Source organism: Peromyscus eremicus, chromosome 5 (assembly GCF_949786415.1).
Source record: "Peromyscus eremicus chromosome 5, PerEre_H2_v1, whole genome shotgun sequence".
Lineage (NCBI taxonomy): Eukaryota > Metazoa > Chordata > Mammalia > Rodentia > Cricetidae > Peromyscus > Peromyscus eremicus.
Genome location: NC_081420.1, coordinates 11,274,848 through 11,302,694, shown reverse-complemented (window position 1 = coordinate 11,302,694; position 27,847 = coordinate 11,274,848). Strand labels below are relative to the sequence as shown.

The following is a 27,847-nucleotide window of genomic DNA, read 5'->3' as shown; positions in this document are numbered from 1 at the left end:
GCTTCTCATGTCTATGATTGTTATTGTTACCACTGCTTTTCTTTTCTTTTCTTTTCTTTTTTCAAGAAAGGGTTTCTCTGTATAGCTTTGTGCCTTTCTTGGAACTCACTCTGTAGACCAGGCTGGCCTCGAACTCACAGAGATCCTCCTGGCTCTGCCTCCCGAGTGCTGGAATTAAAGGCGTGTGCCACCACCGCCCGGCTTTTCCTAATTTTGATGCAGGAAGGGCTTTCTTTTTCCATAGTGGAACGGCTGGCAGTGCTAGAAACCTGTGATTCTTGGAAGGTGGGGGCTAGCTGAAGACACTGTGGGGGTGGGGCGACTGCCAAAGCAATGCAACCAGCTGCCTCACATGCCAATCCCACCACCGTGCTTTCCCAGGCTCCGCAAAGCCTGAGCCAAAACAGAGCCTTGCTCCCTCAGGTTGTGTCTCATCAGGTGTTTGACCGCGGCAACGACCAAGTACCAAATGCAATTGTTGGAGACAGAAAGTGAGGCTCCACACCGGGTTACACACAGCTGGACCGGCCCACTTCTTGTCATGACTTACAAGGAGCTGTTATGAGGAATGGCAGACACCTAGCTGTCCAATGCCAGACACTGGCTGGGGCTGAGTTTTGTCCTTAGTCCATGACAATGCTGCTGGTGGCTGCATTTCAACCCTGGATATTACTGATCTCTCGGAGTCAAACACTGGTCTCTGTTAGACCTCAACATAGTGAGCTTGTCTCTTGTTTGGGGATTTGGGTTTTGATTATTTACTTATTTTATTCTTTTGGTGGAACATCTTTCAATCCTTTGTCCTGAAGGAGCAGAGCCAGGTAAGATCCTATATCTGAGATCACAGTTTCTGATCAAATATACAGAACAGAATTGCTGGTGCCTGCTGTGTGTGGCCACAGTGACAGTACAGAAGACATAGAGACCAAACAATAAAGGGTTTCATGTCAGCCAGCACAAAGCCGAAAGAAGCAGAGATGGGACATCAAGAGTGGAGAAGATTTAATACCTGCATCAGGTGAGGAGAGCATGGCATCATGCAGAAGGTAATGTCTTCCTTGGACACAGAAAGCACAGGGATTTTATCCAGGGAGCTTTGACATATTCATAGATGGGCAGGTCCATTTGTGGCATGCTCAGTGGAGGAGGACACGACACTCCTGAGCATGTGCAGTTTAAAACCATGGTGCTCGTGCTTAAAAGATTTGTGATGGACGGAAATAGCTGTGGACACACTCAGTTTGAACCGCAATATGACACCAAAAACGACAGAAGGGACATGTTAAAGGTGCACTGATACAGGAGTCTGCCACCGTGCCTGTGTGGCTTTGTGGCTGACAGTACCACAGTGGGCATTGAGGCTAACGTTGCCACCGCTGGGGCTCACAGGGAGCTGTTTGAGGTATGAGCAGCCATTTCGACTAGACTTCACATTCAAAACCAATAGTGATCTGTGACTACAACCCTCACCGAAGCTAAGGGCCAGCTGCAGTTCAAACACTACCAGAAAGTACTTAGTGAAAAAGAGCAGAGAATACGGAACGTCATAGTTTGTGTCCGACATGCCTGGTCTCTTTGTTCCTCTGAGTGGGTCTTGCAGGGATAATTAGCCAGCTCTGAGTACCAGTCTGCCTGGTTTCTGTTCCATTTTGTTCCCTCATGAGAGAAGAGAGTGTGGTGTCAAGGAGTGGTCCCTAGCTCAAGTCTGTGGCCTCACCTCTTCACTGGGCCAGTGTCACTGCTGAAGTGTGATGGTGAATGACTATTCTCATGCTGGAACTCTTTCTCTGCACGAGCCTCTATTCTTGCAGGGGACAGACAGAGGGCAGGTGGTACCAACTGTCCTGCCCACTCTCCAGACTTCTTTCTGCTGTTGCGGGACATGCTGTGTTAATAAATGTTCTGTCTGGCGGGTCCAAGCTTCTGCCTGGCTACTGGATGTGAACCAGATGGAAAAGAATACCAGCAGAAATGCTAAGCACTACACTCCTTAAAATGAGGGTCACAGCTCACCCCCAAGCTTCTTTACAGCGAGACCTCTCAAAGGCTGATAAAACTTTCCTTCTTTGCCCAGTTATGAAACACTTAGTCCGAAAGGCTCAAGAATTTCAAGTGGGAATGCAGAGTCCAGGTTTTCCTTGGGTCTCTACAAGTCATTCTGTGAGGCATGGTGTCCCTTCTCTCTTAAATTGCTGCTGCACTCATACTTGGTGATGTGGTGACATCTATTCTCTGTTACTCATCCCAGTGTTCTCTGCTCTGTAGTGTTCTTTCCACACCCCCACAAGGAATGGCTATAGTTTGGGTCATGGAGCACATTAACCTTCTGTGGTAGTTTGAATGTATTTGGCCCCCATAAGCTCATAGGAAGTGGTACTATTAGGAGGTGTGGCCTTCTTGGAGGAAGTGTGGATGACACAGGCCTTTAATCCAGACCTTGAGGCTGGAGGGCACATCTTTAATTTGGGCCACACCTTCTGTTGAAGTGTGTCATGGTGGGGGCAGGCTTTATGCTCTTTTTCTCAAGCTTCACTCAATGTGTCAGTTGACTTCCTGTTGCTGCAAGATGTAGAGTACTCAGCTATTTCTCCAGCACCATGCCTGCCTGCATGTTGCCATGCTCCCTGCCGTGATGGACTGAACCTCTGAACTGTAAATGAACCCCACAATTAAATGTTTTCCTTTGTAAGTGTTGCTGTGCTCATGGTGTCTTCTCACAGCAATAAAAACCTAACTAAGACACCTTCCTTATAAAAACGAGAGGCCAATTTGATGAACTGGTATGGATGAATAAGAGCAATGTGCCAGGCAGTGTGGGGGGTCTGATTAAGCTACAGTAACCAAGATGCTATCTATCCTTTTCAGAGACCACACAAGGCTGAGGATGCATTTCAGTGGCAGAGCACACAATACACATGCACAGGTCTCTAGTTCAGTTCTGAGCACACGTAGACGTTAGTGTGTGTTCATCCATGTACAACACACACACACACACACACACACACACACACACACACACACACGGAGGCAGGCATTCCAGTGAAGTCAGAGTGATTCCGAAGGACAGTTTGGAGAAAGGAGTCTGGGACACTGCAGAGTCTGGAACCAGCTCTTGGGAGAAATAACTTTTTTACTTCAATCTGGAGCAGGGTTGGATTCAGCACAGAAAACAAGAATCAGCCTGAGGAGATGCTGTTCCTGTCTCACAGAATCTTCGAAGCTGAGAAAAGTGCATGGGTACAGTAAGAGAGAAAAACAGCATAGAAAATCCCTGATGTATTCAGAGCCTGCAGAGCTGTGTGCTGGGGGTGGAGGATGAGGAGCCTCACTGTCCTGAGATGAAAGCTTATGAGGAGGGGTTCAGACTAATCACATGATTGGTTTGCCATGCTTTTCTTTGATGGTAGTGACCAAACACAAGGTTTTGCGTGTGCCAAGCACACACTCTATCACTGAAATATACCCTCTCTACAAGTTTTGTTTAAGTTTGTTGGAAACATGCTGCTCAGGCTTGGCTTGAACTCTTAGCTCAAGTAATCTTCCTGCCTCATCCTCCAAACTATCTGAGACCACAGCCACATGATGTTCCACCTACAAAAATCCTCTTACGGTTCCTTTCAAGTTTTATGTGTATGGATGTTTTGCCCACAAGTGCCAGAGAGGCCAGAAGAGGGCGTTAGACCCCCTGGAACTGGAGTTCCCTGTAGGAACAGCCGGTGCCCTCAACCACTGAGTCATCTCCCCAGCCACAACAACTCTTCTTTTAATAGAAATTTTATGTCATGCCTCATTCCTTGAAATGTTTAATCTTTTAATTTCCCCTACAGAATCTTCTTTTCTTCTTTTATTAGTGCTGTTAATCAAACTCAGGCCTAACAGTCTAGACACACACTTTACCACAAACCTACGTACCTAACCTTAACCTTCTCCTCTTGGCTTTCAGAACTAAGAGCAAATGAATTCCTGGCATCGCGCCTGCCCTGTCTGTGGGATTCTGGCATGGCAGCCACAGTGACTGAGATACCTATGAATACATGGTGAGAATCTATGAATTAAAAAAGGCATCACTCCCCCAAGGCCGTCTTCTAACCTACTCTCCCCCCCCAAGGGACAACGAAGTCTAAGGATGTTTGGAAAAGGCATATGGAAACCTACTATTTTATAACATATATAAAACATGCTTTTTTTTTCATATAGAAGAGCTTAATTGGAATCACCTTACATGGGGGTTTATGCTCACCCCAGAAGCCATAGGTTGTCAAACAAAAAGGCCAGTACCAGGGACATCTCCCTGTACGTTGCTGGTCAGAAATCCTGGAGGTCCCCAATTCAGGCAACCACCATTGCTCTTGGTCACCTACCAGAACTTGATAGTAAGTAAGACCCTATTGCTTAAGATAACAGAGAGAGAGAGAGAGAGAGAGAGAGAGAGAGAGAGAGAGAGAGAAGCTTCCTCCCTGCTGGCCAGCTCTTTCAGTACTGAAAGGTGTCGTGTGGTGGCTGAGGGAAAGGGAGTTGTCTTCAACAGACTTACCCAGCTGTGACCCCTGTAAACCGCAATAATATTCGGCACGGCAATAGATGCCCATGGATGTAATAGCGGCATGGGTGTTCCGGGTGTAGCCAACTGCTTTCTGTTTGGATTTAAGACCTGCTCACAGGAGGAAACCTATGCAAATGTACCTGCAAATCTGGCCCAGAACCCATGGCTGAGGAGCTCACAGGCCTCAGGGGTGAACCTACTAGAATTTGCTAAATGGACATAGTATCAAATTACCCTCTAAATTCCTACCTCTCTATTCCCTGATTGGTGAAGCTCTCTGACTCCACCCCCCCAAAAAAAAATCCTCTGTGCAGCGGGTTGTGGTTAACACAGAGACGCCAAGCTGATCGACGTGCAGAGAATATGTAACGTGGCCACAGATGAAGCATCTGCATCACACCTGTGAGGGCTGTGCTTGGTTGTCAACTTGACTGCATCTGAAATGAACTGAAACCCAAGTAGGTGGGTCCACCTGGAGGACTGATCGTGAACTGAATCATTTGAAGTAGGAAGACCCATCTAAAGCTGGATCTTCTGAGGTGGGAAGAGCCACCTTTAATCTGGGCCATACTTTCTCTGGCAGCCTATATAAAGGACATGGAAAACTCTTGCTTATTATTAGAATAGTCAGATCATAACCTGATATATATATGTATATAATATATATATTATATATATATATAGTTTTGTTTCTCTGAAGTACCCTGATTAATACAACACTCCTCTAGCTGAAGTCATGAGCAGCTGTGGTTGCCTGACAAGATAAAGCTGGTCAACATTCTAGCATGGAGTGGGAAGCGGTTCATGAGCCTCTGTTCCTGAGAAGCTAAGAGACAGTTGCTGGCTCCTGGGAGGGGAGAGTCAGTCTTCTTTAAGGATGCGGCTCCTATTTGGTCAACCATGTTCCAGTGGTTGGCCCATATCCAGAAGCATATGGACAGCACAAATGGGAGAGATGGACTATTTAAGAAAAGAAAAGCTATTGCTTCTTCAAGAAAGTAGGCCATGTTGGTCCCCCTTGTTCTGTCAATGAGACGCACCCATAATGCCTATGCGATACGACAGGAGAGCATGCTGCCTACAGCAAATTTCCAGGAAGGACAAGCGTCACCACAAGGGAAGACAAAATCCCCTTTCAGACAGCAGTACAGAAAAGTGTCACCCTCTGAGAGACCATGACTTGGCTATTTCATTGAGAAAAATAAATGTGGAGGAGAGATGGTTGTCTGTAAGTACTTAACAAATGGCCAAGATGGGAAGCTGGCCTTGAAGTCTCGGCTCAGAACCTCTGAGCACCCTAAGGCCCCTTCCTCCTCAGCCCGCTGCATTTCCCGCAGCTTCATCTGCTGGCTGGCTTCCAACCAGCCTCACCATTCCCCCAAAGCCTTTCTTGGGCTAAACAAACAAACAAACAAACAAACAAATAAATAAGACTTCAGGTAGGGATCTCATCTGCCCAGCAATGGAGCAGCCTCAGACCAGGGGACCCTATCATCTGATTAATCAGGCAGGTCCAGGCCCTAGTGACAAGGGCAGAGCAACCACCCCATAATATTCTGTAACCACAAGGGCAGCTGCCCTTCTGTCTTACCTTTCAGAGTGGGAAGTGGGCTGTCCGGTCCATCAAGTTGTCCCAAGGTGTCAATCGCATCTGAATCCTCCACCTCACCTGGGAGAAGAGCACACACACACACACACATGAGACATGGCTTTCCACCAGGGCAGACGCTGTGAGCGCAGGTCTGCACAGCATCAGCAAAAGCAGGGGAAGGAAGATGCTATGGCAATCGCTTTTGGCTCTCATAGAATCGGACTTCACACCGTTATAAAAGTGGTTTTTAGTTTAACCCCAAGAACAGCCACAGAACAGTAGCACTTGGAGAGAAGCCCTCTACGTCACCAGGGAGAAGAGGAAATGAGTGAACAGACAAAGAAAGGCAGGGACCGGTTATCAAAACGAAGGGTTCTGCGCTAATCTGCATGGAGAGTCCAGGTAATTAAGAGAAAAATCCAGAGGCTTCCCTTCTTTTCATCATCCTGGGCCTCAAACTCACTATGTAGCCAAAGAGAGCCTTCAATTCTTGATTCTCCTGCCTCTACCTTCCAGGTACTAGGGTGACAGGTGTGTGTCACCACACCAGGCTCTGAGAATTAAAACTTTCTTAAGCAACTCATCCCTTCCACATCCCCAGACCTAGTGTGATGGTCTTAATGTTGTAAATGACAGAAATGTGTTCTTCTTTATAAGGGCAGTAGAATGTCACCTCTGAGAGGACAACCATCTACCCCAGAAAGCACAGAACATGCTTGTTGGAACCACCACCCAATGCGCCTGAACACTAAGGACAAGTGTAGATTCGATTTGTCTGGATTGAACCCTTATCCAAACACAAACAGGAAAGGGCTCAGTGCTACTCAGTCAAGGGGAGGGGCAGGTGCACTACCAAACCAAGAAGCTCTTACATAGCCCCCCAATTCCCAGCTGTCCCCCCAATCCATCATGTTTACTTCCAGCCTTTACCCAGGATCTGGGACTCAACAGGGTCCTAATGGCTGAGGGTAAGAAATGGTGAGGTTTGGGGTGACTCGCACTTTCTATTCAGTCCTGAATTTAAAGCATTAAAGAGTACAACAGATCAGCAAACATACCCGATTAAAAGGGGGGGTGGGGAATGTGGCACCATGGTGTTGTATGGTGACCTTTGAGAACACTGTTGTAAGTCGGACAGGCCAGGCATAAAAGGAGGAATCCAGTGTGATTACACTCATCTGAGGCCCCCAGGGTTGCTAGAGTTATGGAAGCAAGGAAGAATGGTGGATGCCAGGTACTGGAGTTACAGAAATGGGGAGTCAGTATTTAGTAGAGACACAATTTCAGTTTAGGAAGAAGAAAATCGTTCTGGAGAGATGGTAGTGTCTGCATGACGCTGAACGTGGCCAACACTACTGTAGCGCAGTAAGAATGGTAAACTGGTCCCTTTTGCTTTATGTATACTGACTTCAATTCAAGATCGTCTCTCTGCAATGCTCTGAATGAGAAACAGGCTCAATAGCTGAACCCCTGGTCTCCAGCAAGTGGTGCTGCACAGGAAAGTTGTGGAAACTTTAGGGGGGCAGCCTTGCTGAAGGAAACAGTCTATAACCCTGTTCCACTCTCAGTTTGCTTTATATGCTTGCTGCTTGTGGTTAAAGATGTGAGTGCTTGGCTTCCTGCTCTGGCCACCTGCGGCCATGCCTCCCCTACCCCACCTCCTTGCCATTATGGACTCCCCTTCTGGAACCGTGAGCCAAAATCAACTCTTTCTTCCGTAAAGTGCATCTGGTCATGGTGTTTGATCACAGCAACTATCACAATGTCAAAGCTTATAGTTTGGTGTTGGGTGATTTCTGGTTTGTATGGGAACCAAGAACTATGTAAACAGCTTCACTTCCAAGACCTTGTAGGAGGAAGCTTTGCCTGGTGGAATAAAGGCCCAGCTATGACGGAGGCAGAGCCGGAGGGACCAGGTTCTTCAGCTTGTCACACTAAGGGAATGGTGGCTCACTTATGCTTGAGGCAGAAGTCTCTAAGTTGGTTCTTTCATCTCTCTGTTGGGATGATGGCCTCCACAACACAGGGCTTCCAAATCCATGTCAAGCTGTGGTGCCCTTGGCTTCTGTCTCCTTCACAAACATGGCAGACTTGTGTCGTTTTCTAATTGTCTTCCCTTCACCCCTGGTTAAACTCACACACAAAGCACTTTTCATAAAATATTTCCAGCCCACTCTTGGGAACTAATGTCTTTATTCTTTAAACCTACCCCCAAAACCCTACACATGCCTGAGGGCAATCAGGCATACCTCCCTGGACCAACAGCAGGCCCTCTGATCTCACAACAGCTAGAACCCAGCAGGTGCTGAGGGAGGGAGGAAGGACCAGTAGTGTTACTATTAAAACCAAGATGGGGGGCTGGAGAGGTGGCTAGAGGTTAAGAGCACTGCTTGCTCTTCCAAAGGTCCTGAGTTCAATTCCCAGCAACCACATGGTGGCTTATGACCATCTGTAATGAGATCTGGTGCCCTCTTCTGGCCTGCAGAGATATGTGCAGACAGAACACTGTATACATAATAAATAAATTTAAAAAAAGAAAGAAATATAAAAAAAACAAAACAAAAAACAACCAAGATGGGGCGGCTGGAGAGATGGACCCTTAAGCACTTTATCAGTTTAGCTCAATTCAATCCCCAGAATCCACACTTACTGTTAAAAAAAAAAAAAAATCCATTCTCAGAAGCCCATGTCCCATTTCTACTGTACCTATGTAACAAGTAATTTAGTTAGTTAGTTAGTTAGTTAGTTAGTTAGTTAGTTAGTTTTAAAAAAGGCTTGGTAGAGCACTTGTAGTCCCCATGCTGGAGCGACGGGGACAGGCAGGTCCCTGGGGCTTGCTAGCCTGCCAGCTCTGCTTATTTAGGGAGTTCCAGGCGAGTGAGAGACCCTGTCGTAAACATGAAGGTGGAGAGCACCTGAGGAAGGGGTGATGGCCAAGGTTCGTTCACGGGCTTCTGCATGCGTGCACCCACAAACATGGAGGCATTAGTACAGACACAGTCTTTTAAAAAGGCGAGAGTGGAAACCACATAATGCTGTCAACAGACATCCGCCCAAGGACTGCAATCGAGCTTGAAGTTTCAGACTGGCACGCTCCGCAAGCTGTCACTCAGCACTGTGTAAGTGTCAAGAGACTGCATGAAATCAAACACGCTGGCACTGTGTACACACACAATGAAAGAGGCATAAAAGTCATTAACTTCTTAGAAATCCATTTGTGGAAAGAGTCAAAGAAATCTCCACCCTGACACAAAAGTAAGGGCCGGAGCTCATTTCCACGGTCAGGGTGGGGAGTCCCAGCTTCCGCTTGGTCAACTTTGGATGGGAAAACAGAGGTGTGCTCCTGCGTGGATGCCACCTGCAGAGTGGTGGCATGTGAGTGCAAAGTCACAGCTGGCATGCAAGGCTGGCATCTCTGGGACTGTTTTGCCCTTAGCTTGTACACTGAGGTTTTGACTCTTGTCCCCTTTGACCTCGTGTGCTATGCCAATGAGGACATCTGAACAAATAAATGTATCACTCACATAATTAGAAAACCAGGTGCTGGGTCTGGCATGCTGAATACAGACATCCCCCTCTTCCCCACACACAAAGCTCTGGGACTCAGATGTGAGAGGGTCCCGGGGTTCTGTCTCCTCTGCAGCTGCAAGTAGCCAGTATTTCAGGGCATCCAGACCCTAGGATCCTCACAGCATCATCCATTTCAGCAAACTGGACTCTTCTATTGTTTTCTAATGGAAAAAAAGGGAAAGCCTTCATGTTTTGAAAATTAAAATCTACATAAAATTCAGGCCTGGAGAAATGTCCTCACTCAAGGCATTGCGGCCTCCTGAACCTGATAAGCAAGCTGAGACAGGGAAGGCGGTAAACTGGAAGATGGGAAGAAGTGTGATCAGGGCCCAAGAAGGCCTTTCCTGGCCTCAAAAAGGGGCTGAGTGTAATATGAAGGAAACACCAAATGAACACATAAGAACAGTGCCCATACTCTACCCCATGCCCAAACTAGTACTGAGCTAGCTGGTATTGTTGCTAGTTTAAATAGCTTTAAAATGTTTCTAGAGTGAAGGCCCATCAAGTGATTCTTTTCGACTAGGACATGTCATACACAATAAAATGTGAAGTATTTTATATTTTAAAGTTTATATTGGTAGTATTTAGTGGATTTAATAATGAAAACCATAATCATTATCAAATTCCAGAACATTCATCCCCCACAAACACCACCACGAAGAAACCTTGTTCCTGTTAGCAGTCACCCTCATCCCACCTCCTCCCGACCCTGGAAAGCACCATCATCGCCAAGCCCTCTACACCTTTGCTGCACCAGACACTACATACAAACACCGTCATAAACCAGGTGCTCTTCGAGCCTGTAGAAGTAAAATGGAAAAGAAAACGGAAAAGGTGTCCAAATGAGGCCTGCTGCCCTGCGTGGTTGAGGGAGGTCCATACCCAATGGCTCAACTGATGCCTCAGAATGCCCACATACAAAAGGCATGGCAGGGGGGTATGACACTCCAGATGGCTCCAGGATGCAAAGTGTGAGCTGACAAGGTGTCAGAGTCCACAACTGGACAGGCGGCTAGATTTCCTAACAGCAGGATGGGCGTTGCCCAGCAGCTGGAACTTGGAGAACACATGTCACCTTTAACTCTTCCCCTTCACCCCCTCTACCCCATGACCACTTAACAGGCTCTGCTCATGGCTTAATAGCTTTCTGTCAACTGGGCACAATGACCCGTATTAGTCCCTATTGCTGGCCCAGTTTAGCTGGTGGTTGGTCAGAGTCCTTATGCCCAGTAAGTGTTCCCAGGTGCCCATCCTGAGTACAACAATCTCCCTTTGTTTTCAGTTTTGAGCTCTGCAGTTTGAGTCACCTATAACCAACAGGGTACGAAAACATTACACAAACATTCCACACGTAAGTCTTTCATACGTCTTAAATTGGGTGCAGCTGTGACCAGTGTGATGCCATCTTGAGCTATCACAAAGAAATCATCCCTGGGTCCACACAGTGTGACCTCCTTGCCGACAGTTAGCTATGAAGGAGTTACCATACTGTCTGCCTTTGTAACACTCTATATCACAGTGCCTTCCTTGTTCCCATCACTGTATCTCACCATGTAGACTCACCATCTCTTATCAACACCAGAAGAATGGCCACAAATGAGATAACATGTGAGAAGAGAGACCCTTCACACAGTTCTACTATACTATAGTAATCATTATAGCTGCCCATTTATTTTCAGTTGCTGGTATTAATCTCTCACTGTCCCTAGCTTATAAACTGAATGTTTTTACAAGTGTACATGCATAGGAACAAACGTGTTCTACAAAAGAGCCTGGTACCATCTGCAGTTTCAGGCATCCTTGGGGTCTTGGAAGGTGGACTCCAAGGATAAGGGAGATGTGTGTAAGAGAAACTCTTTGGTTTTTACATCAAAAGCCATGTGGGTTTGTGCTGTGCAAAGACTCTGTCCCCAGCCAACTGGCAAGGTTGTGAAGCATGGCCTGTGCCCCTGTTACTTGGGTGGACATAACTGGTAGGGTGATGTATTAGTTAGGTCACTTACTGTTGGAACAAAAATACCAACTTAAAGCAACTTAAAGAAAAAAGAGTTTTAGTTCCGTTTGGAAGTGCAGTCCATCGTGGAGGAAGAAGGGATAATGGCAGAATCCTGGTCCAGCTGGCCACATGGCATCAGTTTTGAAGACAGTAAGAGATGAACATTGGTGCTCATCTTTTTACTCAGTACAAAAACACAGGTCATGGGATGGTGTCACCCACATGTGGAATGTGCCTTCACACCTCAGTTAACCGAGTCTGAAAACTCTCTCACATTAGAACTGGAGATACGCTCAGCAGATAAGAGTTCTTGTTCCTTTTACAGAAAACCCAGGTTCAATTCCCAGTGCCCACATGATGACTCATAACTTCCCGTAATCTAGTTCCAGGGGAATCCACACTCTTCTGATCTCAGACATCAGGCACACATGTGGCACATATACATATTTGCAGAGGATCCAACACCCTCTTCTGGCTTCTGAGGGTACCTGCACTCATGTTTACATACCCGCACACAAGAACACACAACTTAGGACCTTTCCTTTTCTTTTTTCTTTTTTTTCAAGAGTAATGTATCAGCCAGACACTATGACTCTGTCATTCCAGCACTTTGGAGGCTGAGGCTGCTGGGAGGTCTAGCCCAGACCAGGTTGCATAATGAGACCCCATCTCAAAAGAAGCCCTAAACCCAACCAAACAAATAGAACGACATATCCATATTGTAGTGTGTAGCAAATGCACCACACTAATATAAATGAATAGGGGACTGGGAGGCCAGGTGTGCAGAATATGGGTGTACTATCCACTTAGTTACACATTCCTTCATTGTTCCAACCTCTCAGGGCACAAAGATCTGTCTAAAGCATTCTGGCTCCCAACATCTTATATGCTCCATGGTAGCATCCCTGGAAAATGATCCAAGCATGAACCTAGTAAGCAGAACATGACCCAGACGTGTGGGTTTCATGTGTTACTGGCTGATTCACAGGGCATTCCAACAAAAATGTTGACAGAAAATACTCAGGGGACTGCTGAGGGTTTTAGTTGAACCCCACCCTACCTGCCACTGGCTAGGTGGCAGCAGTTTGGGGGCAGGAACCTGTGGCGTATTCTGGAAAACACATTGGTAATGGATGTCCTCTGTATTCAGGGCTGGATAAATCACTGTCTCTGTGACAACCAAGGGAGAGGGCTCTGTGTCACCATGGAGGCTGCCTGTAGCAGGGAGTGCCACACAGGGGTATGCAGTAGCTGGAAGCCTGCTCAAATGTGTGTGCATTCTGAATAAATGAACACTGCCTCCCAGTCAAGCAGCACTCCTTTGCAAGCCTTCCTTCAACGTGGCCTCTCGTGTGGCACTTTGATTGACAGCATCAATGAGAGATTCTCAGGCTCCTTTTTTCAGAGCATCTAGCTCTCATTAAGGGCAGAGACAGAATGAGGCAAGAATCTGCTAATGAGGTTCAGCCTATCCCCTTGGACTCGAATCCACGGTGCTAGGCCAGTTCTGATTGGTGCTTCTTTTCAGCACATTTTGCTGTCAGACTTTTCATCTATGACTCTCTTTACCTGGTGATCTGAGTCAGTGTGCTCGCTGTGACATGATTACCAGACCGCACACACTTCAAAGCTGCCTCCTTTTAATTAGTGAAGGGGTTTGTTCTCCAAGGCTTGATGCTCTTGGATCTGATGCCCATGAAAAGGTAATTTCTAAGATGTGAGAAAGGAGTCGGTGCAGAGACCAGAGTGCCGCATTCCAGCAAGCCTCTTGGAGAGCCTTGGATAGGTCTTAGGAAGAGCTAGGCTGTGTGGAAATGCAGACAGTGTAGCCACCTGCCAGCCTGTACAGAAACACTAGTCACATGTGGCAAAATGACGCTATCTCAACAACGGCAAAATCAAGAATCCCAGAGTCCGTACAGTGCTGGAAATGTAAGGGTTAAGAGGAAAGAAATTACTACCTAGAATGAGCAAGGTCCAAAGTCTCGAGACGGTGGGTGGCGAGGGACTGTGTTTCCAGGAACACTTATTAAGTGTGACACCGTGAGTTTTCACTGCCAGCTGGAAGCCCACACGGCACTGGCGGTGAGCTGTCAGTATCTAATCGGTAATGGTCTTAACGGTTTGTAATGTTTTATTTTCATTATGTCTAACTTTAAGTTGGGTAAATATTAGCCTCTGCTGCTATATTCCTTAAAGGGTTGCTTACCTCTGCTTTAGAAATATGATACGAAATTCAGCAACCTGAAGATAGAATAACCAGTGTCTCTTGCTGGCCTGACCTTGGCTTTGATCCCCCTTCTACAGCAAACATACTAAAATCTCAACAAGTCCACACACCAGCTCAAATCCCTTGAATATTGCTTTCATAATGCTTTTTCTACCTTCTGCCTCTCACAGCTCTGAGCCCCCCAACAAAAGCCTACTGTCAGGGATCCAGCGAATATTTGGCTGAAGGGAGAGAGGCCTGAGAGCTGTTGAATTGGGGCCTTTCATGAACTTTCTCTTTTTCTGACATGATGGTTTCTGGCAGTTAGAGGCGGGGGGATTGGCCAGGCATGCCCTACCGTATACTTAGGGGAGGTGTGACTCCACCCTTCTCAGGGACACGGGCTCTGGGGCCTGCTTTCTGTACAGTGGCTTTCCACACCAGAATGAACAGGAGAAGAACAAACAGGAATGCCAGCCGACTATTCTGAGCTCCCTGTTTTCTCAGAAAAGTCTTTTGAAAACGAGTCACTGCCATCAACTTCCCACTTAAATCTCTGGGAAATTTTAATTAAAGATGGAGAAAGACATTAAAAAAAAAACAAACAAAAGCCTGAAAATCAAGTAACTAAGCTGTTTTGTTCCATGGAAAGAACATTCTTTCATTTGCTTAATGGAGTCCTTTAAGGCTCAGATGACAGGTGAACTCCAGCAAGGGCTGGTTGCGGGCATCAGGCTTGACAGGGCTTCAGCATACACAGGCTTTGACCTGATTCTAGAAACACTCAAGGGGTGAACATCTGACATCATCAAAGGCAGCAGTTTCAACTTTACAAATTACTACTGCTACTACTACTACTACTACTGTGACAAGGTTTCACTATATAGCCTGGACTGGCCTGAAACTTGGTATGCAGACCAGTAGACTAGGCTGGCCTCCAACTCAGAGATCCACCAACCTATGCCTCCCAAGTGCTAGGATTAAAGGCATGTTCTACCACATTCAGCAGCAATGACTTTTTAAAAGTAGTTCCTGTAGGGGTTGGAGAGATGGTTTAGCAGTGAAGAGCATGTGTTCCTCTTGTGGAGAACACAAGCATGGTTCTCAGCACCCACATGGGTGACTTACAACTGCCTGCACCTCCAGCTCCATGGGATGCAATGCCTTCTTCTGGCCTCTCTGGGCACCTGCACTCACATGCACAGACACACGAATACACAATTAAAGATAAAATGATTGTTCTAAGAGTGACTTCTGTGTCACTTTCCCAAGAAGCCATAACCAAGGCCAAGTCCTGTCCACTCTCTTGCTTTTTGTTTGTTTCTAAGGCAAAAGGTCACTAAGTAACAACTCAGGATAGCTTGGAACTCCCACCCGTCCTGTTTCTACCTCCCAGATGCTGGGATTCCAGGTGTGTACTCCATACCTAGCAACTGCTAGTGGCTTAAACCACTGAGACTGGTTTTCTTGAAGCTCTGCAGGCGCTATTCCAAGGTCAAGGTGTGGGTTGGATTGTTTCCTCTGAGGCCCTGGGAAGCCTGCTCCAGGCCACTCTCCTTGGCTTACAGATCTTTTGACTCACCAATCCTCTTTCCTTTACCTAAGTTCCTCTCTAGTGAGAGGGGAGGGGCGGCTCTAAGGTCCTCACTTCAGCTTGCTCACATATGCGGAGACCCTATCTCCAAATCTAAGGCCAAGTTCAGAGACCCGGAAGTGAGGATCCACCAACACAGATATTCTGTGCCGATGCAATTCAGACTGTAATGTGTTGTTATTTATTCCCACTACATGACTGGAGCTGAGTTCTTGGACTCAGAAATGGCAGGACCAAGATAAGACCTGAAAGGCTTTACTAGGATAGTCGTCTCAAGCTCCATCTCTATGAAGGTCCATCTCCAAGAAAAGCAAGTCAGGAAGGCAACTCCCTGAACAGGGGACAAGGGGTACCTTATATGGGAAGAATTCCCACTCCTGTTATCTCAAGCAAACTAGGCATTCAACCTTGCAGAGGTCAGGTCCTGACTGCTTCAGTCTGAACTCCGTGGTGGCAGGGCAGGGCGGGGGCAGCGCCTGCTCAGCTTAAGATTCTCAGGGTCTGGCAGAGCCTCTGGAGCTGGCCCCAACTTGACCCTGACTGGCATCCACGTGAGAAGGGCCGCTGACGTTCTAATTCCGGCTTACATGTGAGCTATCAGTTCCCACTTAGGTCCTTGTTTGGAGTTGCCTTGGGGAAGAGAAACAGGTGTGATTCCTGTGCGGCTCTCCCTTTCAGCACCTTATCATTTTACTTCCCTTTGGGGTGGTCCCAACTGTCTCAGAGGAGGTCTTTATAATATTAGTGTTGGCTTCAAGCGACTTAGATGACAGACAGGCTTGGGCGGACAGAGGAGCCTCCGTATCCCAGGAGGCAGGGCAGTCCTTGCAACTGATTGTCTCACTGGTCACCAGCACCTGCTGGGGACAGAAACACCTTCACTCTATCTTTGGATGCCAGCTTCTTAGAGAAGTATGTCACTGCCAGAAAGTCGAGCCCCCACCAGCCAGCAGTTGGGGCAGGTGTGACCCCAAGCTCCTGCATTGGCACTCCCAGCAGTAGCTGGGCATCGCAACCTGCCCCAGTTTTGTGCCCAAGTGAATTCCTCAATCCTCTCTCCCTGCCTGACATTCCTTTTTCTTATAATATTTATATGACTGGCATTCCACTCTGCAGAGCAGCATGCCAGGTCCATGGGCACTGTGTGGGGCCCATTCTGGCATGGCCACACTGGCCATGTTTGGTAACGGCCTGTTGGACATTTGAGCAGTCTCTGCTTCTCCATTTATGCACGAGGTCTCCACAGGCTCCTGCACCGACCTGCTTCAGTCTCCCTCCCTGTTCTCCTCTTCCCCAGTCCTGCACACAGCCTTGACCCTCGGATGACTCACTTTAAGTGACATTAAGATACTGCAATCCCCAGAGTTAACTTTACAGGCTGAACTGCTCCCCCCAAAAGGCAGGCGATCACCATAGCCTTCTCCCTCCTCCACGTGCATGTCTGAGAGAGAAGTCACACTTGGCATGTCCACACACGAATCTGACTTCCTCTCCAAGCCTGTTCCCAAACAGCTCTTTGGCTTTCTAGACCTGAACTCTGCTCTACTCCCAGCTAAAGCCCCAGACACTGTAGTTATCTCTGACTCCTTTTCCCTCAAATGCAGCAAATGCAGTACCCAATGTGCTTTGCTCGGTCTCCCGGATGCTTCCAGAGCCCATCCCTTTACCCGGATAACACCAGGTTCCAGCTACTCTCTTTCTGCAGGATTTCACAAAAACTGCCTCCAGCAAGGCCTCTGGACCAAATCTCTCAAGAGGTCTCCAGAGGGTGTCCCCTGGAGAATCTTGCCTGGGTAGAATCCCTAGGAAACGCTCCTTCTGTGTGAGATGCTGGGGTGGCTGGTAATTAGGAGCACACTGTGCTAACACCCCACAATATACAATTGGAGCTTAGGAACCCTTGAACATATAAACAACACTATGTACAATGTATAACAAATTTTAAAAAGGCTACAATACTACTTCCTAGAGCAAGACCTTCTCTGATCCTATTCAAAACAACTAACATTCCGGTTCCCATGTACACATCCTAACAACTCTAGAGACCTCCCTGGTTCATTCCATTCCTTGATACTTTTTTTTTTTTCTGAGACAGGACATTTGTCAGGGTAGCCTGGACATCACTAAGTAGCCATGGGTGATGACCTTGAACTTGTGATCTCCCTTCACCTCCCCAGTGCCGGAATTACGGGTGTGAACCACCACACCCACTTTATGTGGTGCTAGGGCTAGGTAAGCATTTTCCTGACTGAGCTACAGCCCCAGCCCTTCCTTGACACTTTGAAGGGGCTCTTTATCTGCTTAGCTCCCGTCTCCCCTTTGAAGCAGTAAGAGTGTCTGTGTGTTTGCTCATTGGTAACGGCCTTGGTGGACACTTGGGCAGTCGCTGCCTCTCCATTTATGCACGAAGTCTCCACAGGCTCCTGCACCGACCTGCCTCAGTCTCCCTCCCTATTCTCCTCTTCCCGAGTCCTCCACACAGACTTGACCCTCGGATGACTTACTCTAAGTGACATTAAGATACTGCAATCCCACTGTGGTGCTCCTTCAGTGAATGACTGGACTCAATGTCTCCAGCATCTTCTCATCTATATGAGAGTTAAAGCCAGAGCCCTGTACACGTACACGTACACACACACACACACACACAGACAGAGACAGAGGCACAGACAGACAGACAGACTGGCCCTGGCTGCACACTCATCAGTTTCTCAGCTGTAGCCCGCCTCCTCCCCTTGGGCTCTACAGTCACTCTTCCTTCGGCCTAAGGAGAGACTTCAGATACCCAGGAGGACACCAGGCATCCACAGTCTCCTCCTTCCTCCTCACCATCTTAGCTCATTCTGGCCACTTTGTTTCATATGATTTGGCCCATTCACAGCTTTACTGACATTGTGTGCAGGGTGTGTGTGTGTGTGTGTGTGTGTGTGTGTGTGTGTGTATACAGGTGTGCACAGCACATGCACCTGTTTACCTCTGGCTTGTATCAGATAAAGCTCTTCAGAGGGCAGTGTGTGATCTTGGAACTGCATCCAGTTAACCCCAGTCACCGGGGCAACAGCTAGCTGACAGAAAAGCTTGCCCTGGTGATGATGGGTCCCGTGACAGCAACTTTTACAGGTCTCTGAGCTGGGGCCAGAGACTTGCTTTAGCAGATAAAAGCACTGTGTGAAAGAAAGCTTGAGACCTGAGTTCAAGCCCCAGACCCCATGTGAAGGCCGGATGTGGCGCCCACATTTGACCTGGTGGTTGCACCTGTGATCCCAGCACTCCTACTGCAGGATGGGAGGCAGAGACAGAATCTCCAGCACACTCAGGAGCCGGACAGCCCGGAGTGTGCAGTGAAGTTCAGCAGTGGAGGTAACACGAGAGACCCTGCCTCAACCACGTGGAAGACAAGAAACTCCCAGTCATTCCCAGACCTCCACACTTACTGCCTGGCACGTATCTGCCCTCAATACATGTATGAGATAGATGGATAAAGAGGTAGATTTAAAAAAAGTAAAGCCATGGGTACCAGTGAGATGGCTCAGCAGGTAAAGGTACCTGTCACCAAGCCTGACAACCTAAGTTTGATTCCCAGAAACGACATGGTGGAGGTGTTACTACACAGGAATAACAGCAATATTATTCATCCAGTTTTATTCATGTTCTCTAGCAATTAAAAGGGAGGAAAATTCTCAAATACAACAGGAAGCAACAGAGAACAAACTTTATTAAAAGTGGAGAATCAGGCATGAGTGTGAGTGTGGGCACACACACACACAAAGAGAGAGAGAGAGACAGAGACAGAGATAGACAGACAGAGACAAAGGAACATAGAAAAAGATGCCCCACAAAGTAGGAAGGGGATCCAGAAACCAAAATCTAAATTCCCCAGGAAGGCCTGGAACTTTTGAGTGCTTTGGTAACAGAGGGCAGCCCCCTTCCCCTAATTTTGGATCAGTCAACTTGAATGAAGAAAGGGGAGTAGAAGGCAGGCCCGCAGCCTCAGGTAAACATGCTCACGACCAACCTTGAATATGTCTGACCAATCTGGACTCGTTGGCCGAAAGAAGCCTCTGCCGGGGAGAGAAAAGCTCACCAGGTCTTTGTCTTTGGTCAGGAAGGTGAAGAAGTTGCAAATTGGACATCCTTTTTATTTATCACCGACCCCTTCGTCCGTGTTCATGCCTGCCAGTGATCTGTCTGTCTAGCTCCTGGTCCCTCAGAAGGAGACGGAGAGAACCAACTGCCCTAAGCTGTCCACTGACTTCAACAGCCATGGCACTCTCACATCCTCACCTACACGCTAAGTAAGTAAGTGGCGGTTTTGGTTTGTTTCTGTTTGGGGGTTTGTTTGTTTGTTTGTTTGTTTGTTTTTATTAAACCACTACCACCACCAACAAAACGCTTCTGAGGCTCTACCCAGAATTTGAAGTCAGCATTCACGTGCACACCGAGTGTGGTATAGCAACTACAAGCTCTGCCCCCTCCTCTTCCCATCATGCATCCCTCAGTCCTTGCGTCTGTGGAAGGCGCTCACTTGGGCACTGCCCTCCAGTTTGTGGTTCCCCCACTCCTCAGCGGTCCTGCCTGCCAAGGCACCAAGGCCTCTCTGAAGACTATGCACCCAGACCTCCCACCACATACAACTGCAAATGAGTAACAAGAAGCGTTACCACTTCAAACTCTGCCAGATCCCCCTCATCCATGGAACACACTCGCTGCAGATGCGCTGCGCCAAGCACGTCCCGCACCTCTGAGGCAGACAGCACATGCCAGTGTCAGTATGCTGCAGATGGCTCCCGGCACAGAGGGAGGACAGGATGACTTTACCCCCCTCCTCCTCAACAACAAAAGCACATAGAAAACCACGAAACTCAACCATTTTATACTTCAGGGCCACAGAAGTAGAGAACACCAATCCAAGAGAATCCTCTGCGCTTCAGTAAGATTACAGGCATGTGTGGCCGGACACAGGCAGTTACCACCAGCCCTTCTACCCACTACCAGCCTCACAAACAGCCGTGAAACCCAAGGCTCTTCTGCAACACCCCATGGCACCCATCATTTCATGTTTGGACTTTTAACATCCTGGGCTCTCTCTAGATCTGACCAGCTGGGATACTTGGGGGTAGCTTGAAGACTGGGTGCATTAGCCAATAAAACAACTTCAGGGTTAACCTCAGGGCCCGATGCTGCGGCTCCAAATGCAGGGGAGATGAGCGTGGTCCAGAATTTAAAGGGAAATCTTAAGAGTTTAGTGAAGGACACCGGCCCATTCAAACACGTGGCTCTGGCAGGCCGTGCCCTTTTCCACATCCCCTCGGCCCTGCTAAAAACCATTAGGTTACATTCCTAAAGCTAGCCACCAAGGTCTATTCCCTTATTTGGCCACTTCCTCCTTCTGAGGCTGATTACCAAGGTCTAGCTATCAAAGTATTGAAGTCCATCAACCAAAAGTCCCCTTTGGTTCACCTCATTAACATGCACAATTAAAATTAAGCACCTCACCCTAACATGAGGGTTTCCCCTTGACCTTTATAAACTGCCATTTGCCCATGTGCCACGTCTGTCTCCTCTCTGTCCAGAGGCTGTCTTTTGTCCCTCTGGAACAAATACCTCTGCGCCATATCCCTTGTTCCCTTCCTGTTCTCCCTTATCCTCTATCTCCTGTCTTTGTCTCTTATCCCTGCCCTCTGTCCCTCTGGGGTACATAAATCTCCTTTGTGCTGAGAACTTGGTCTTGGGGTGTCTTGAGCCGATATCGAGTTTCCCTACATTTGGGGGATGTGAAGACCATAAAAAACTCCAACTCCTGTGGGACAGGAGAGACGGGTATCAAGCTAAGACTATTTGTCTATACAACAGAGACCTAGGAGAGAAAGCCCCCCCCTCCACCCCCGGGATCAGCCTTTGCTGCTCCGTCAGGAATGCAGATGTGAGGCTGTCCTGTAACCTGCAGGTCTCACACAGATCCCCTGAGACTCGAGGCCTGTGAAGAAATCTGACCAACGACCAGCTAACCAGACAGTGACACAGATTCAGATATGGCCCCGAGGAATAAGGGCCTAAAAATAAAAAGAACTTGCAAAAGTATATAGCAAGCAGTTCAGTGGTCATGCATTAGTCAGTACAGAAACCGCAAGACTAGGGAAGGAAGGATGATTATCACAGACCGAGAGACCAGCTCCCAGTCTGCTCCAGGGTAGCAAAAAGAAGACCTCAGAGTATCGGGGGGTTTAGGGAAAATTCTGATCTGAGGGCTAGACCTTTTCTATCTGAGGGGAAAATAAAGAAACAGATGCTTTCTGATGGTAACTTTCTCTTTTCTTCATCTTGAAAAATCTCTCTTCACACTTCCTAATTAGCTCTTCATCTCTTCTCATTCTCTACTCAGCAGCTTCTCTAATTCACTTTCACTGCCTCCACATCTCTCTCTCTCCACTTTTCCTCTTCTCTCTCTCTCTCTCTCTCTCTCTCTCTCTCTCTCTCTCTCTCTCTCTCTCTCTCTCTTTCTCTCTCTCTCTCCCCACCTCTGCTGCCCTGCTGTCCTTTGCTGCTGCTCCTCAGCCCCTCTCTCTACATCCTCCTGCTCTGTCCCACAGACAAAATCTGGACAATTATAAGTTACATTTTCAGGGTCCTTCCCATTCTCAAAACACAGGATAAGTCACATAGTTTCTCTTAGGCTAGCAATGTCACAATGACCCATGCACGTAGCTCTAAGTTAGTGAGGGGTCCCAGACATTAAACAATTGGCTGAACCTTGAGTGGTCAGGGTACGTGCAGAAAGGGAACTGCTGCAAGGACTATGTCTTGATGTAAACAGCCAGCCTTGATTTAGCAATAGACAACACCTGGGAATTAGTCTTTGTGTATATTCTGTAGGGGCAGCTAGTCTGTTTTGGACTAGTTCTGAGGTCTTTGCAAAATGTGTTAAATGCTGTCTTTGAGACTAAGAATCCTATCTCAGTCTGAGTAATGTCAAATATTCCAGTATTGTTTCTATATATCAAAATTATATAGCTTAAACAGAAATCATCTTCCTGAACATCCACAGCTATATGTGTGCCCAAAGATGTAAAAGACACTACCAAAGGGCTATGGAAAGCACCCCACAGCTGTTCTTATAGAGAGGCACAGCAGTGGCACCCAAGAAAATTACAGACAGGAAACAACTGGTTTCCCCAGCCAGTGACCCCACAGCTTTGCCTGATGGGGCTCCAATCAGGAAGTTACACATCCTGTGGGTCGACTTGTTCAACACTAGTTGTCACCTGCTGTATACTCCCATGGCCCTCCGCAGATGTCAAAAATGAAATGTAACAAGAAAAGCAGACCTCACAAAGTCAGAAAACAAGCAAAGGTGAAAGAAGGACCAACAGCAAACTCTGAAGGACTCGAGGACTGCCTACCAAACTACTGCAAAGCAACGTCCTCAGGACAAGGTCAGGTAAACCCAGTGCACCAGGATGGACGGATGGATGGAAGGAAGGAAGGAAGGAAGGAAGGAAGGAAGGAAGGAAGGTGTTGCTGGAGAATTTCTCTCCAGCTCCCGCCATTAAGTCCCGCCAGTTCCAGAGCCCACTTATAAAATAAACACACAGACTCTTACATTATTTAAACTGCTTGGCCATTAGCTCAGGCCTGTCATTGTCTAGCTCTTACTCTTATATTTAGCCCATTTCTATTAATCTTTACTTTGCCACATGGCTCATGGCTTACTGGTACCTTACATCTTCCTTGTCCTGATGGCGGCTGGCAGTGTCTCTCCCTCAGCCTTCCACTTCCCAGAATTCTTTTCCTTGTCCTGCCTATACTTCCTGCCTAGCCAATGGCCAATCAGTGATTTATTTACTGACCAATCAGCAACACACTTGACATACAGACCATCCCACAGCACTTCCCCTTTTCTTTTCTTAAAAAGGAAGGTTTTAACTTTAACATAGTAAAATTACATATAACAAAACAATTATCAAGCAAGAATTACAGTTACAATATTAAAGAAGAGATCTTATCTATCTTATATTTGTAAGTTTAAGGTTTTATATCTAACTTATCTTTTATTATAACTAAGGAAAATTGTAAGTATCTAGTCTTTAACCACATCAAAGACCTCAGAAGGATATACTACTACCTGAGAAATGGAGAAGGATATAAGCAACTTTTAGGAGTCTTGTAGGGTAGACAGAGACAGCTGGCAGCCTGGACAGTCATTTAAAGTTCTCTTGTAAAGTTGGGGCATCTGTCTTCAGCCCACAGGCCTAGAGTCTCTTATTCACTTTTCTCTGTGTCCTGTAGAATGTCTGGCAGTTTTCTCTGCAAAGCAGGAACCTGAAGGACCATTTTGTCAAGCAAAGTTCAGTGGTCACCTTTGTATGGGTCCTGCATGTCCAGTTGATCAGACAGTCCAGGCAAGAACAGTTTCTTGCCCAAATGGCTATTTTTGTCAAGGTGAAGATAAACTCCGTATGGAGTGTCTTCGATGCCCATCCTCCTCTCTGAAGTAAATCGGTGCTGTCAGGAGCAGACATGTCTCACTGTCCAGAAAGTCTAAACTTTTAAAACATTTTAAATGCCATATTCTGTAGGTCTTTGAAGTGTTTGAAGACTACCTATCTATCTGAAATATATCTATGTATACCTAGAAGACTTAACTAACATGGCTACAAATATTATCATAGATGACTAACTATTAATCTATTTTTTAATTATCCATTACAATTTTAAATGAGTTACATAAACATAATACCTCAAACAAGAATAGAAATATATATACAGTATAACAAAATTAAGTTTAAACTTGTATCAATAAACTAAAATCTGTAGCAATGTAAAACATTTTAAACAAGTTGTTACTCTTTAAAAGTAGGTTCATTAATCTACCCTTTCATCCTATCATATCTAAACTATCCCCTTTTTTTCTTTAGAAAGAGATTGTATTTATAATCAACCTGATTTAAATAAAAATATTGTTTTTTCTCTGTCCCACACCAGAGGGCTCTTCTGATTTGGGACACAAGAATCTCTTAACCATTTTTTTTTCTTTGAGCAATATGTCTGGGTTTAGAGGGGGAGTGAGCCAATTCCATCTCTAAAGCCAGCTTGGTATATTTGGGAATTTGGGCGTAGCTTCTCTTACTACTTCCTGCTGGAGGGGGGCGCTGTATCTTATGGAGACAGAAAGAAAATTTTAGGATCATGGAGTAGTCCGTGAGGCTGTATATCTGAGCCAGTTGACTTGAAACCATTCTGGATGTTGAATCATCTGGGCCATGGTGTCATTGGAGACCTTTCAGGGGGTCTTGGCTGGTCAAACCTGTATCTTAATCTGGAACAAATCCATAGTCTCTGGCTTTCTGTGGAAACAAGAGCAGAGACTCTTTTCCAAAGCAACATATCCTTATATCCAAATTTTGAAGTCAAGGTACCTTTAAAATATACATTTTGGCATAACTCAACAGCTTTTACAATCAAATGTTTTTCTGCAGTTACGAATATCAAAGAGAACATAATCCAGATTCTTTGTGTGGTAGCCATCTTTACGTGGCTTATTTTTTTATATTAGCGTGAGCCTATTACTTTTAAACTGCAGCCTTCTAAGCCTGAAATGGCGCAGTGGCTGCTGGCTCCGCCCACTTCAGCTTCCCAACATGGCGGCGGTCCGCTTTCCAACAGCTCTGGGAGCCATAACTCTCAGAAATAGTGGGTCTACACTTTTACCAAAGTAGCGTGTAGCCCAGAAACCTCTTTTTTTGTTTTGTACTAGCAAAGGCTAAATTCACCACACAGTTTAATGTACTACTTGCAGAGGCCTCATTCCCACCATACTGCAGGTCGAGAGCGCACGCTAGGAACCCGCCAGTAGCTCAAACCGGCAGCTGCCGCTCATTTGAGAGAGACAATTAGGAAGCTGTTTTTAGTTCCGTTTTAGAATCTTTTTTCTAAGTTTTTAGGTGGAAACTCTTGCCACCACGTTGGACACCATTTGTTGCTGGAGAATTTCTCTCCAGCTCCCGCCATTAAGTCCCGCCAGTTCCAGAGCCCACTTATAAAATAAACACACAGACTCTTACATTATTTAAACTGCTTGGCCATTAGCTCAGGCCTGTCATTGTCTAGCTCTTACTCTTATATTTAGCCCATTTCTATTAATCTTTACTTTGCCACATGGCTCATGGCTTACTGGTACCTTACATCTTCCTTGTCCTGATGGCGGCTGGCAGTGTCTCTCCCTCAGCCTTCCACTTCCCAGAATTCTTTTCCTTGTCCTGCCTATACTTCCTGCCTAGCCAATGGCCAATCAGTGATTTATTTACTGACCAATCAGCAACACACTTGACATACAGACCATCCCACAGCAGGAAGGAAGGAAGGAAGGAAGGAAAAGAGGAGGGAGGGATGGAGGGAGGGAGGAATGGAGGGGGGAGGAAGGAAGGGAGTGGAGGGAGGGGGGAGGGAGGGGAGGGAGGGAGGGTAGTCAATAGGGGAGGGAGGAAAGGAAGGGGGAGGGAGGGGGAGGGGACGCCAAGAGGGGAGGGAAGAAGAGAGGACAAAAAGGCCAATCAGAAGAGAAGATCGCTGAGTAAGCCAAGACTTTTGACTAGAAGACTTTGAGTCATTGAACGCATTCCCTTGAAGGATCCCTAAGAAGCCACAGGGAAACACAACAGGCTCTTCTTCCCTGACAGAGGCTGGATCAAAGGGAGGGACTAAATCATTGAGAACTGAGTTCAAGGACAGATTCTGAAACTTACCAGCTAAGACAATGGCAATTAGAACAGACAGAAGAAAGAAAGAACTAGAGACCAGGCCGGGTGAAGACTGTCCAGTGAGAGGAAAAAGAAAACTGAAGAAAGAAGCAAACTCATCACAGCCTCGGAGACCGCGAGGCACTACCAAACACCAGTGCTCCCGTACACCAGTGCTCCCGTGCGCCAGCGCTCCCGTGCGCCAGCGCTCCCGTGCGCCAGCGCTCCCGTGCGCCAGCGCTCCCGTGCGCCAGCGCTCCCGTGCGCCTGCGCTCCCGTGCGCCAGCGCTCCCGTGTGCCTGTGCTCCCATGCGCCAGTGCTCCCGTGCGCCAGTGCTCCCGTGTTCCTGTGCTCCCGTGCACCAGTGCTCCCGTGTGCCCATGCGTCAGTGCTCCCGTGCGCCAGTGCTCCTGTGCTCCCGTGCTCCCGTGCACCAGTGCCGGGGGCCAGAGGCAACCAAGATGGGCCATGCACGCTGGTCTGCTCCCGTAGTCTAAGAACCCAGAAAGCTGAGGCTGGAGCATTGCTGAGAATGCCAGTCTAGCCAGGGCCTTAGAGCAAGACTGAAAATAGTAACAATTTTTTAAAAGAGGTAATTAAGCAAAGACTTACCAAGTCTGATATATTCTGATTTCTACATTTAAGGAACTCAAAAGAGCTCTACGTAGAATAAACTAACTACAAGTTCGCAGTCAACAGCATCACACACAGTCCACTGAAAGACCAAGAAAAGCAGCAAGAGATGTGACTCATGCCGCATCCGGGACAGTGGTGCCATTAGCAACTCGGTCTCCTTTAGAACCCAGAGACAGAGCACTGGACATGCTAGAGAGACTGAGATTATCAACACAGGCTTCCCCAGCAGGGAAACTTTTCTTCAGAAATGTAAAAGGTGCGACATTACCAAATAAACAGAAAATTAGAAATGCCTGCCCTCCAAGAAGGATCAAAGACCCTTCTGAGATGAAAGGACACAGAATAAAGGAAATAAAGAGCATCATTAAAAAGAATTGTGTGGTTGAGCTGTGCGGGGAGGGAGAGCCGTTTTTCTTTGGGGGTATAGCTGTTTAGAAGGCTGCTCATACTCGGTGAATGCCCTACACTGATTTTCAAATAAGCAGGGCCAATTACATCTAGTTGGTTTATAAAGGGGTTGGGGGGGAGGAAAAGGAGGAAGAAGAGAAGAGGAAGAAGAGAAGGAAGTCACAAAGAGCTCAAAGGAAAGCAGACTGAATGAAGATATATTGGACTAGAAACTTGATAATACTAAATATTAATTATATATAATTGAAGGTCAGTCAGCAAAAGAGAAGTAAAACCTACTGTATTGATAATTAAATTAAATGTAAGAGGTTTTAAGAAAGCAAATCAAAACATAAAGCCTAGCAGAATAGACCCCTAAAATCATCAATTGTCCAACCACACGAGAGCTGCAAAGATCCGTTTCAGAATCAAAACATAAATAAGCCGGAAGGTTACATCATAGAATAACCACTGTGAGAAATTGACAGTGGCCACTCAAGTGGCCGACAAAAATAAACTATAAGGGGAAATATTGGTGAAATTATTTAGGCCACTCCACGTAGTTAAAAGGAGATTTATTTAAT

The 27,847-nt window shown here is 46.8% G+C and overlaps 1 protein-coding gene across 1 annotated transcript in view; it reads right to left on the bottom strand.

Moving 5' to 3' along the window:
- The window catches only part of Ror2 (receptor tyrosine kinase like orphan receptor 2), a 191,346-nt gene that overhangs the window by 33,880 nt on the left and 129,619 nt on the right, over positions 1 to 27,847 (bottom strand). Inside the window, exon 2 of the mRNA XM_059262936.1 lies at positions 6,135 to 6,212. Within this exon, the coding sequence (XP_059118919.1) occupies positions 6,135 to 6,212 (78 nt within the window). The remainder of the gene's footprint in view (positions 1 to 6,134; positions 6,213 to 27,847) is intronic.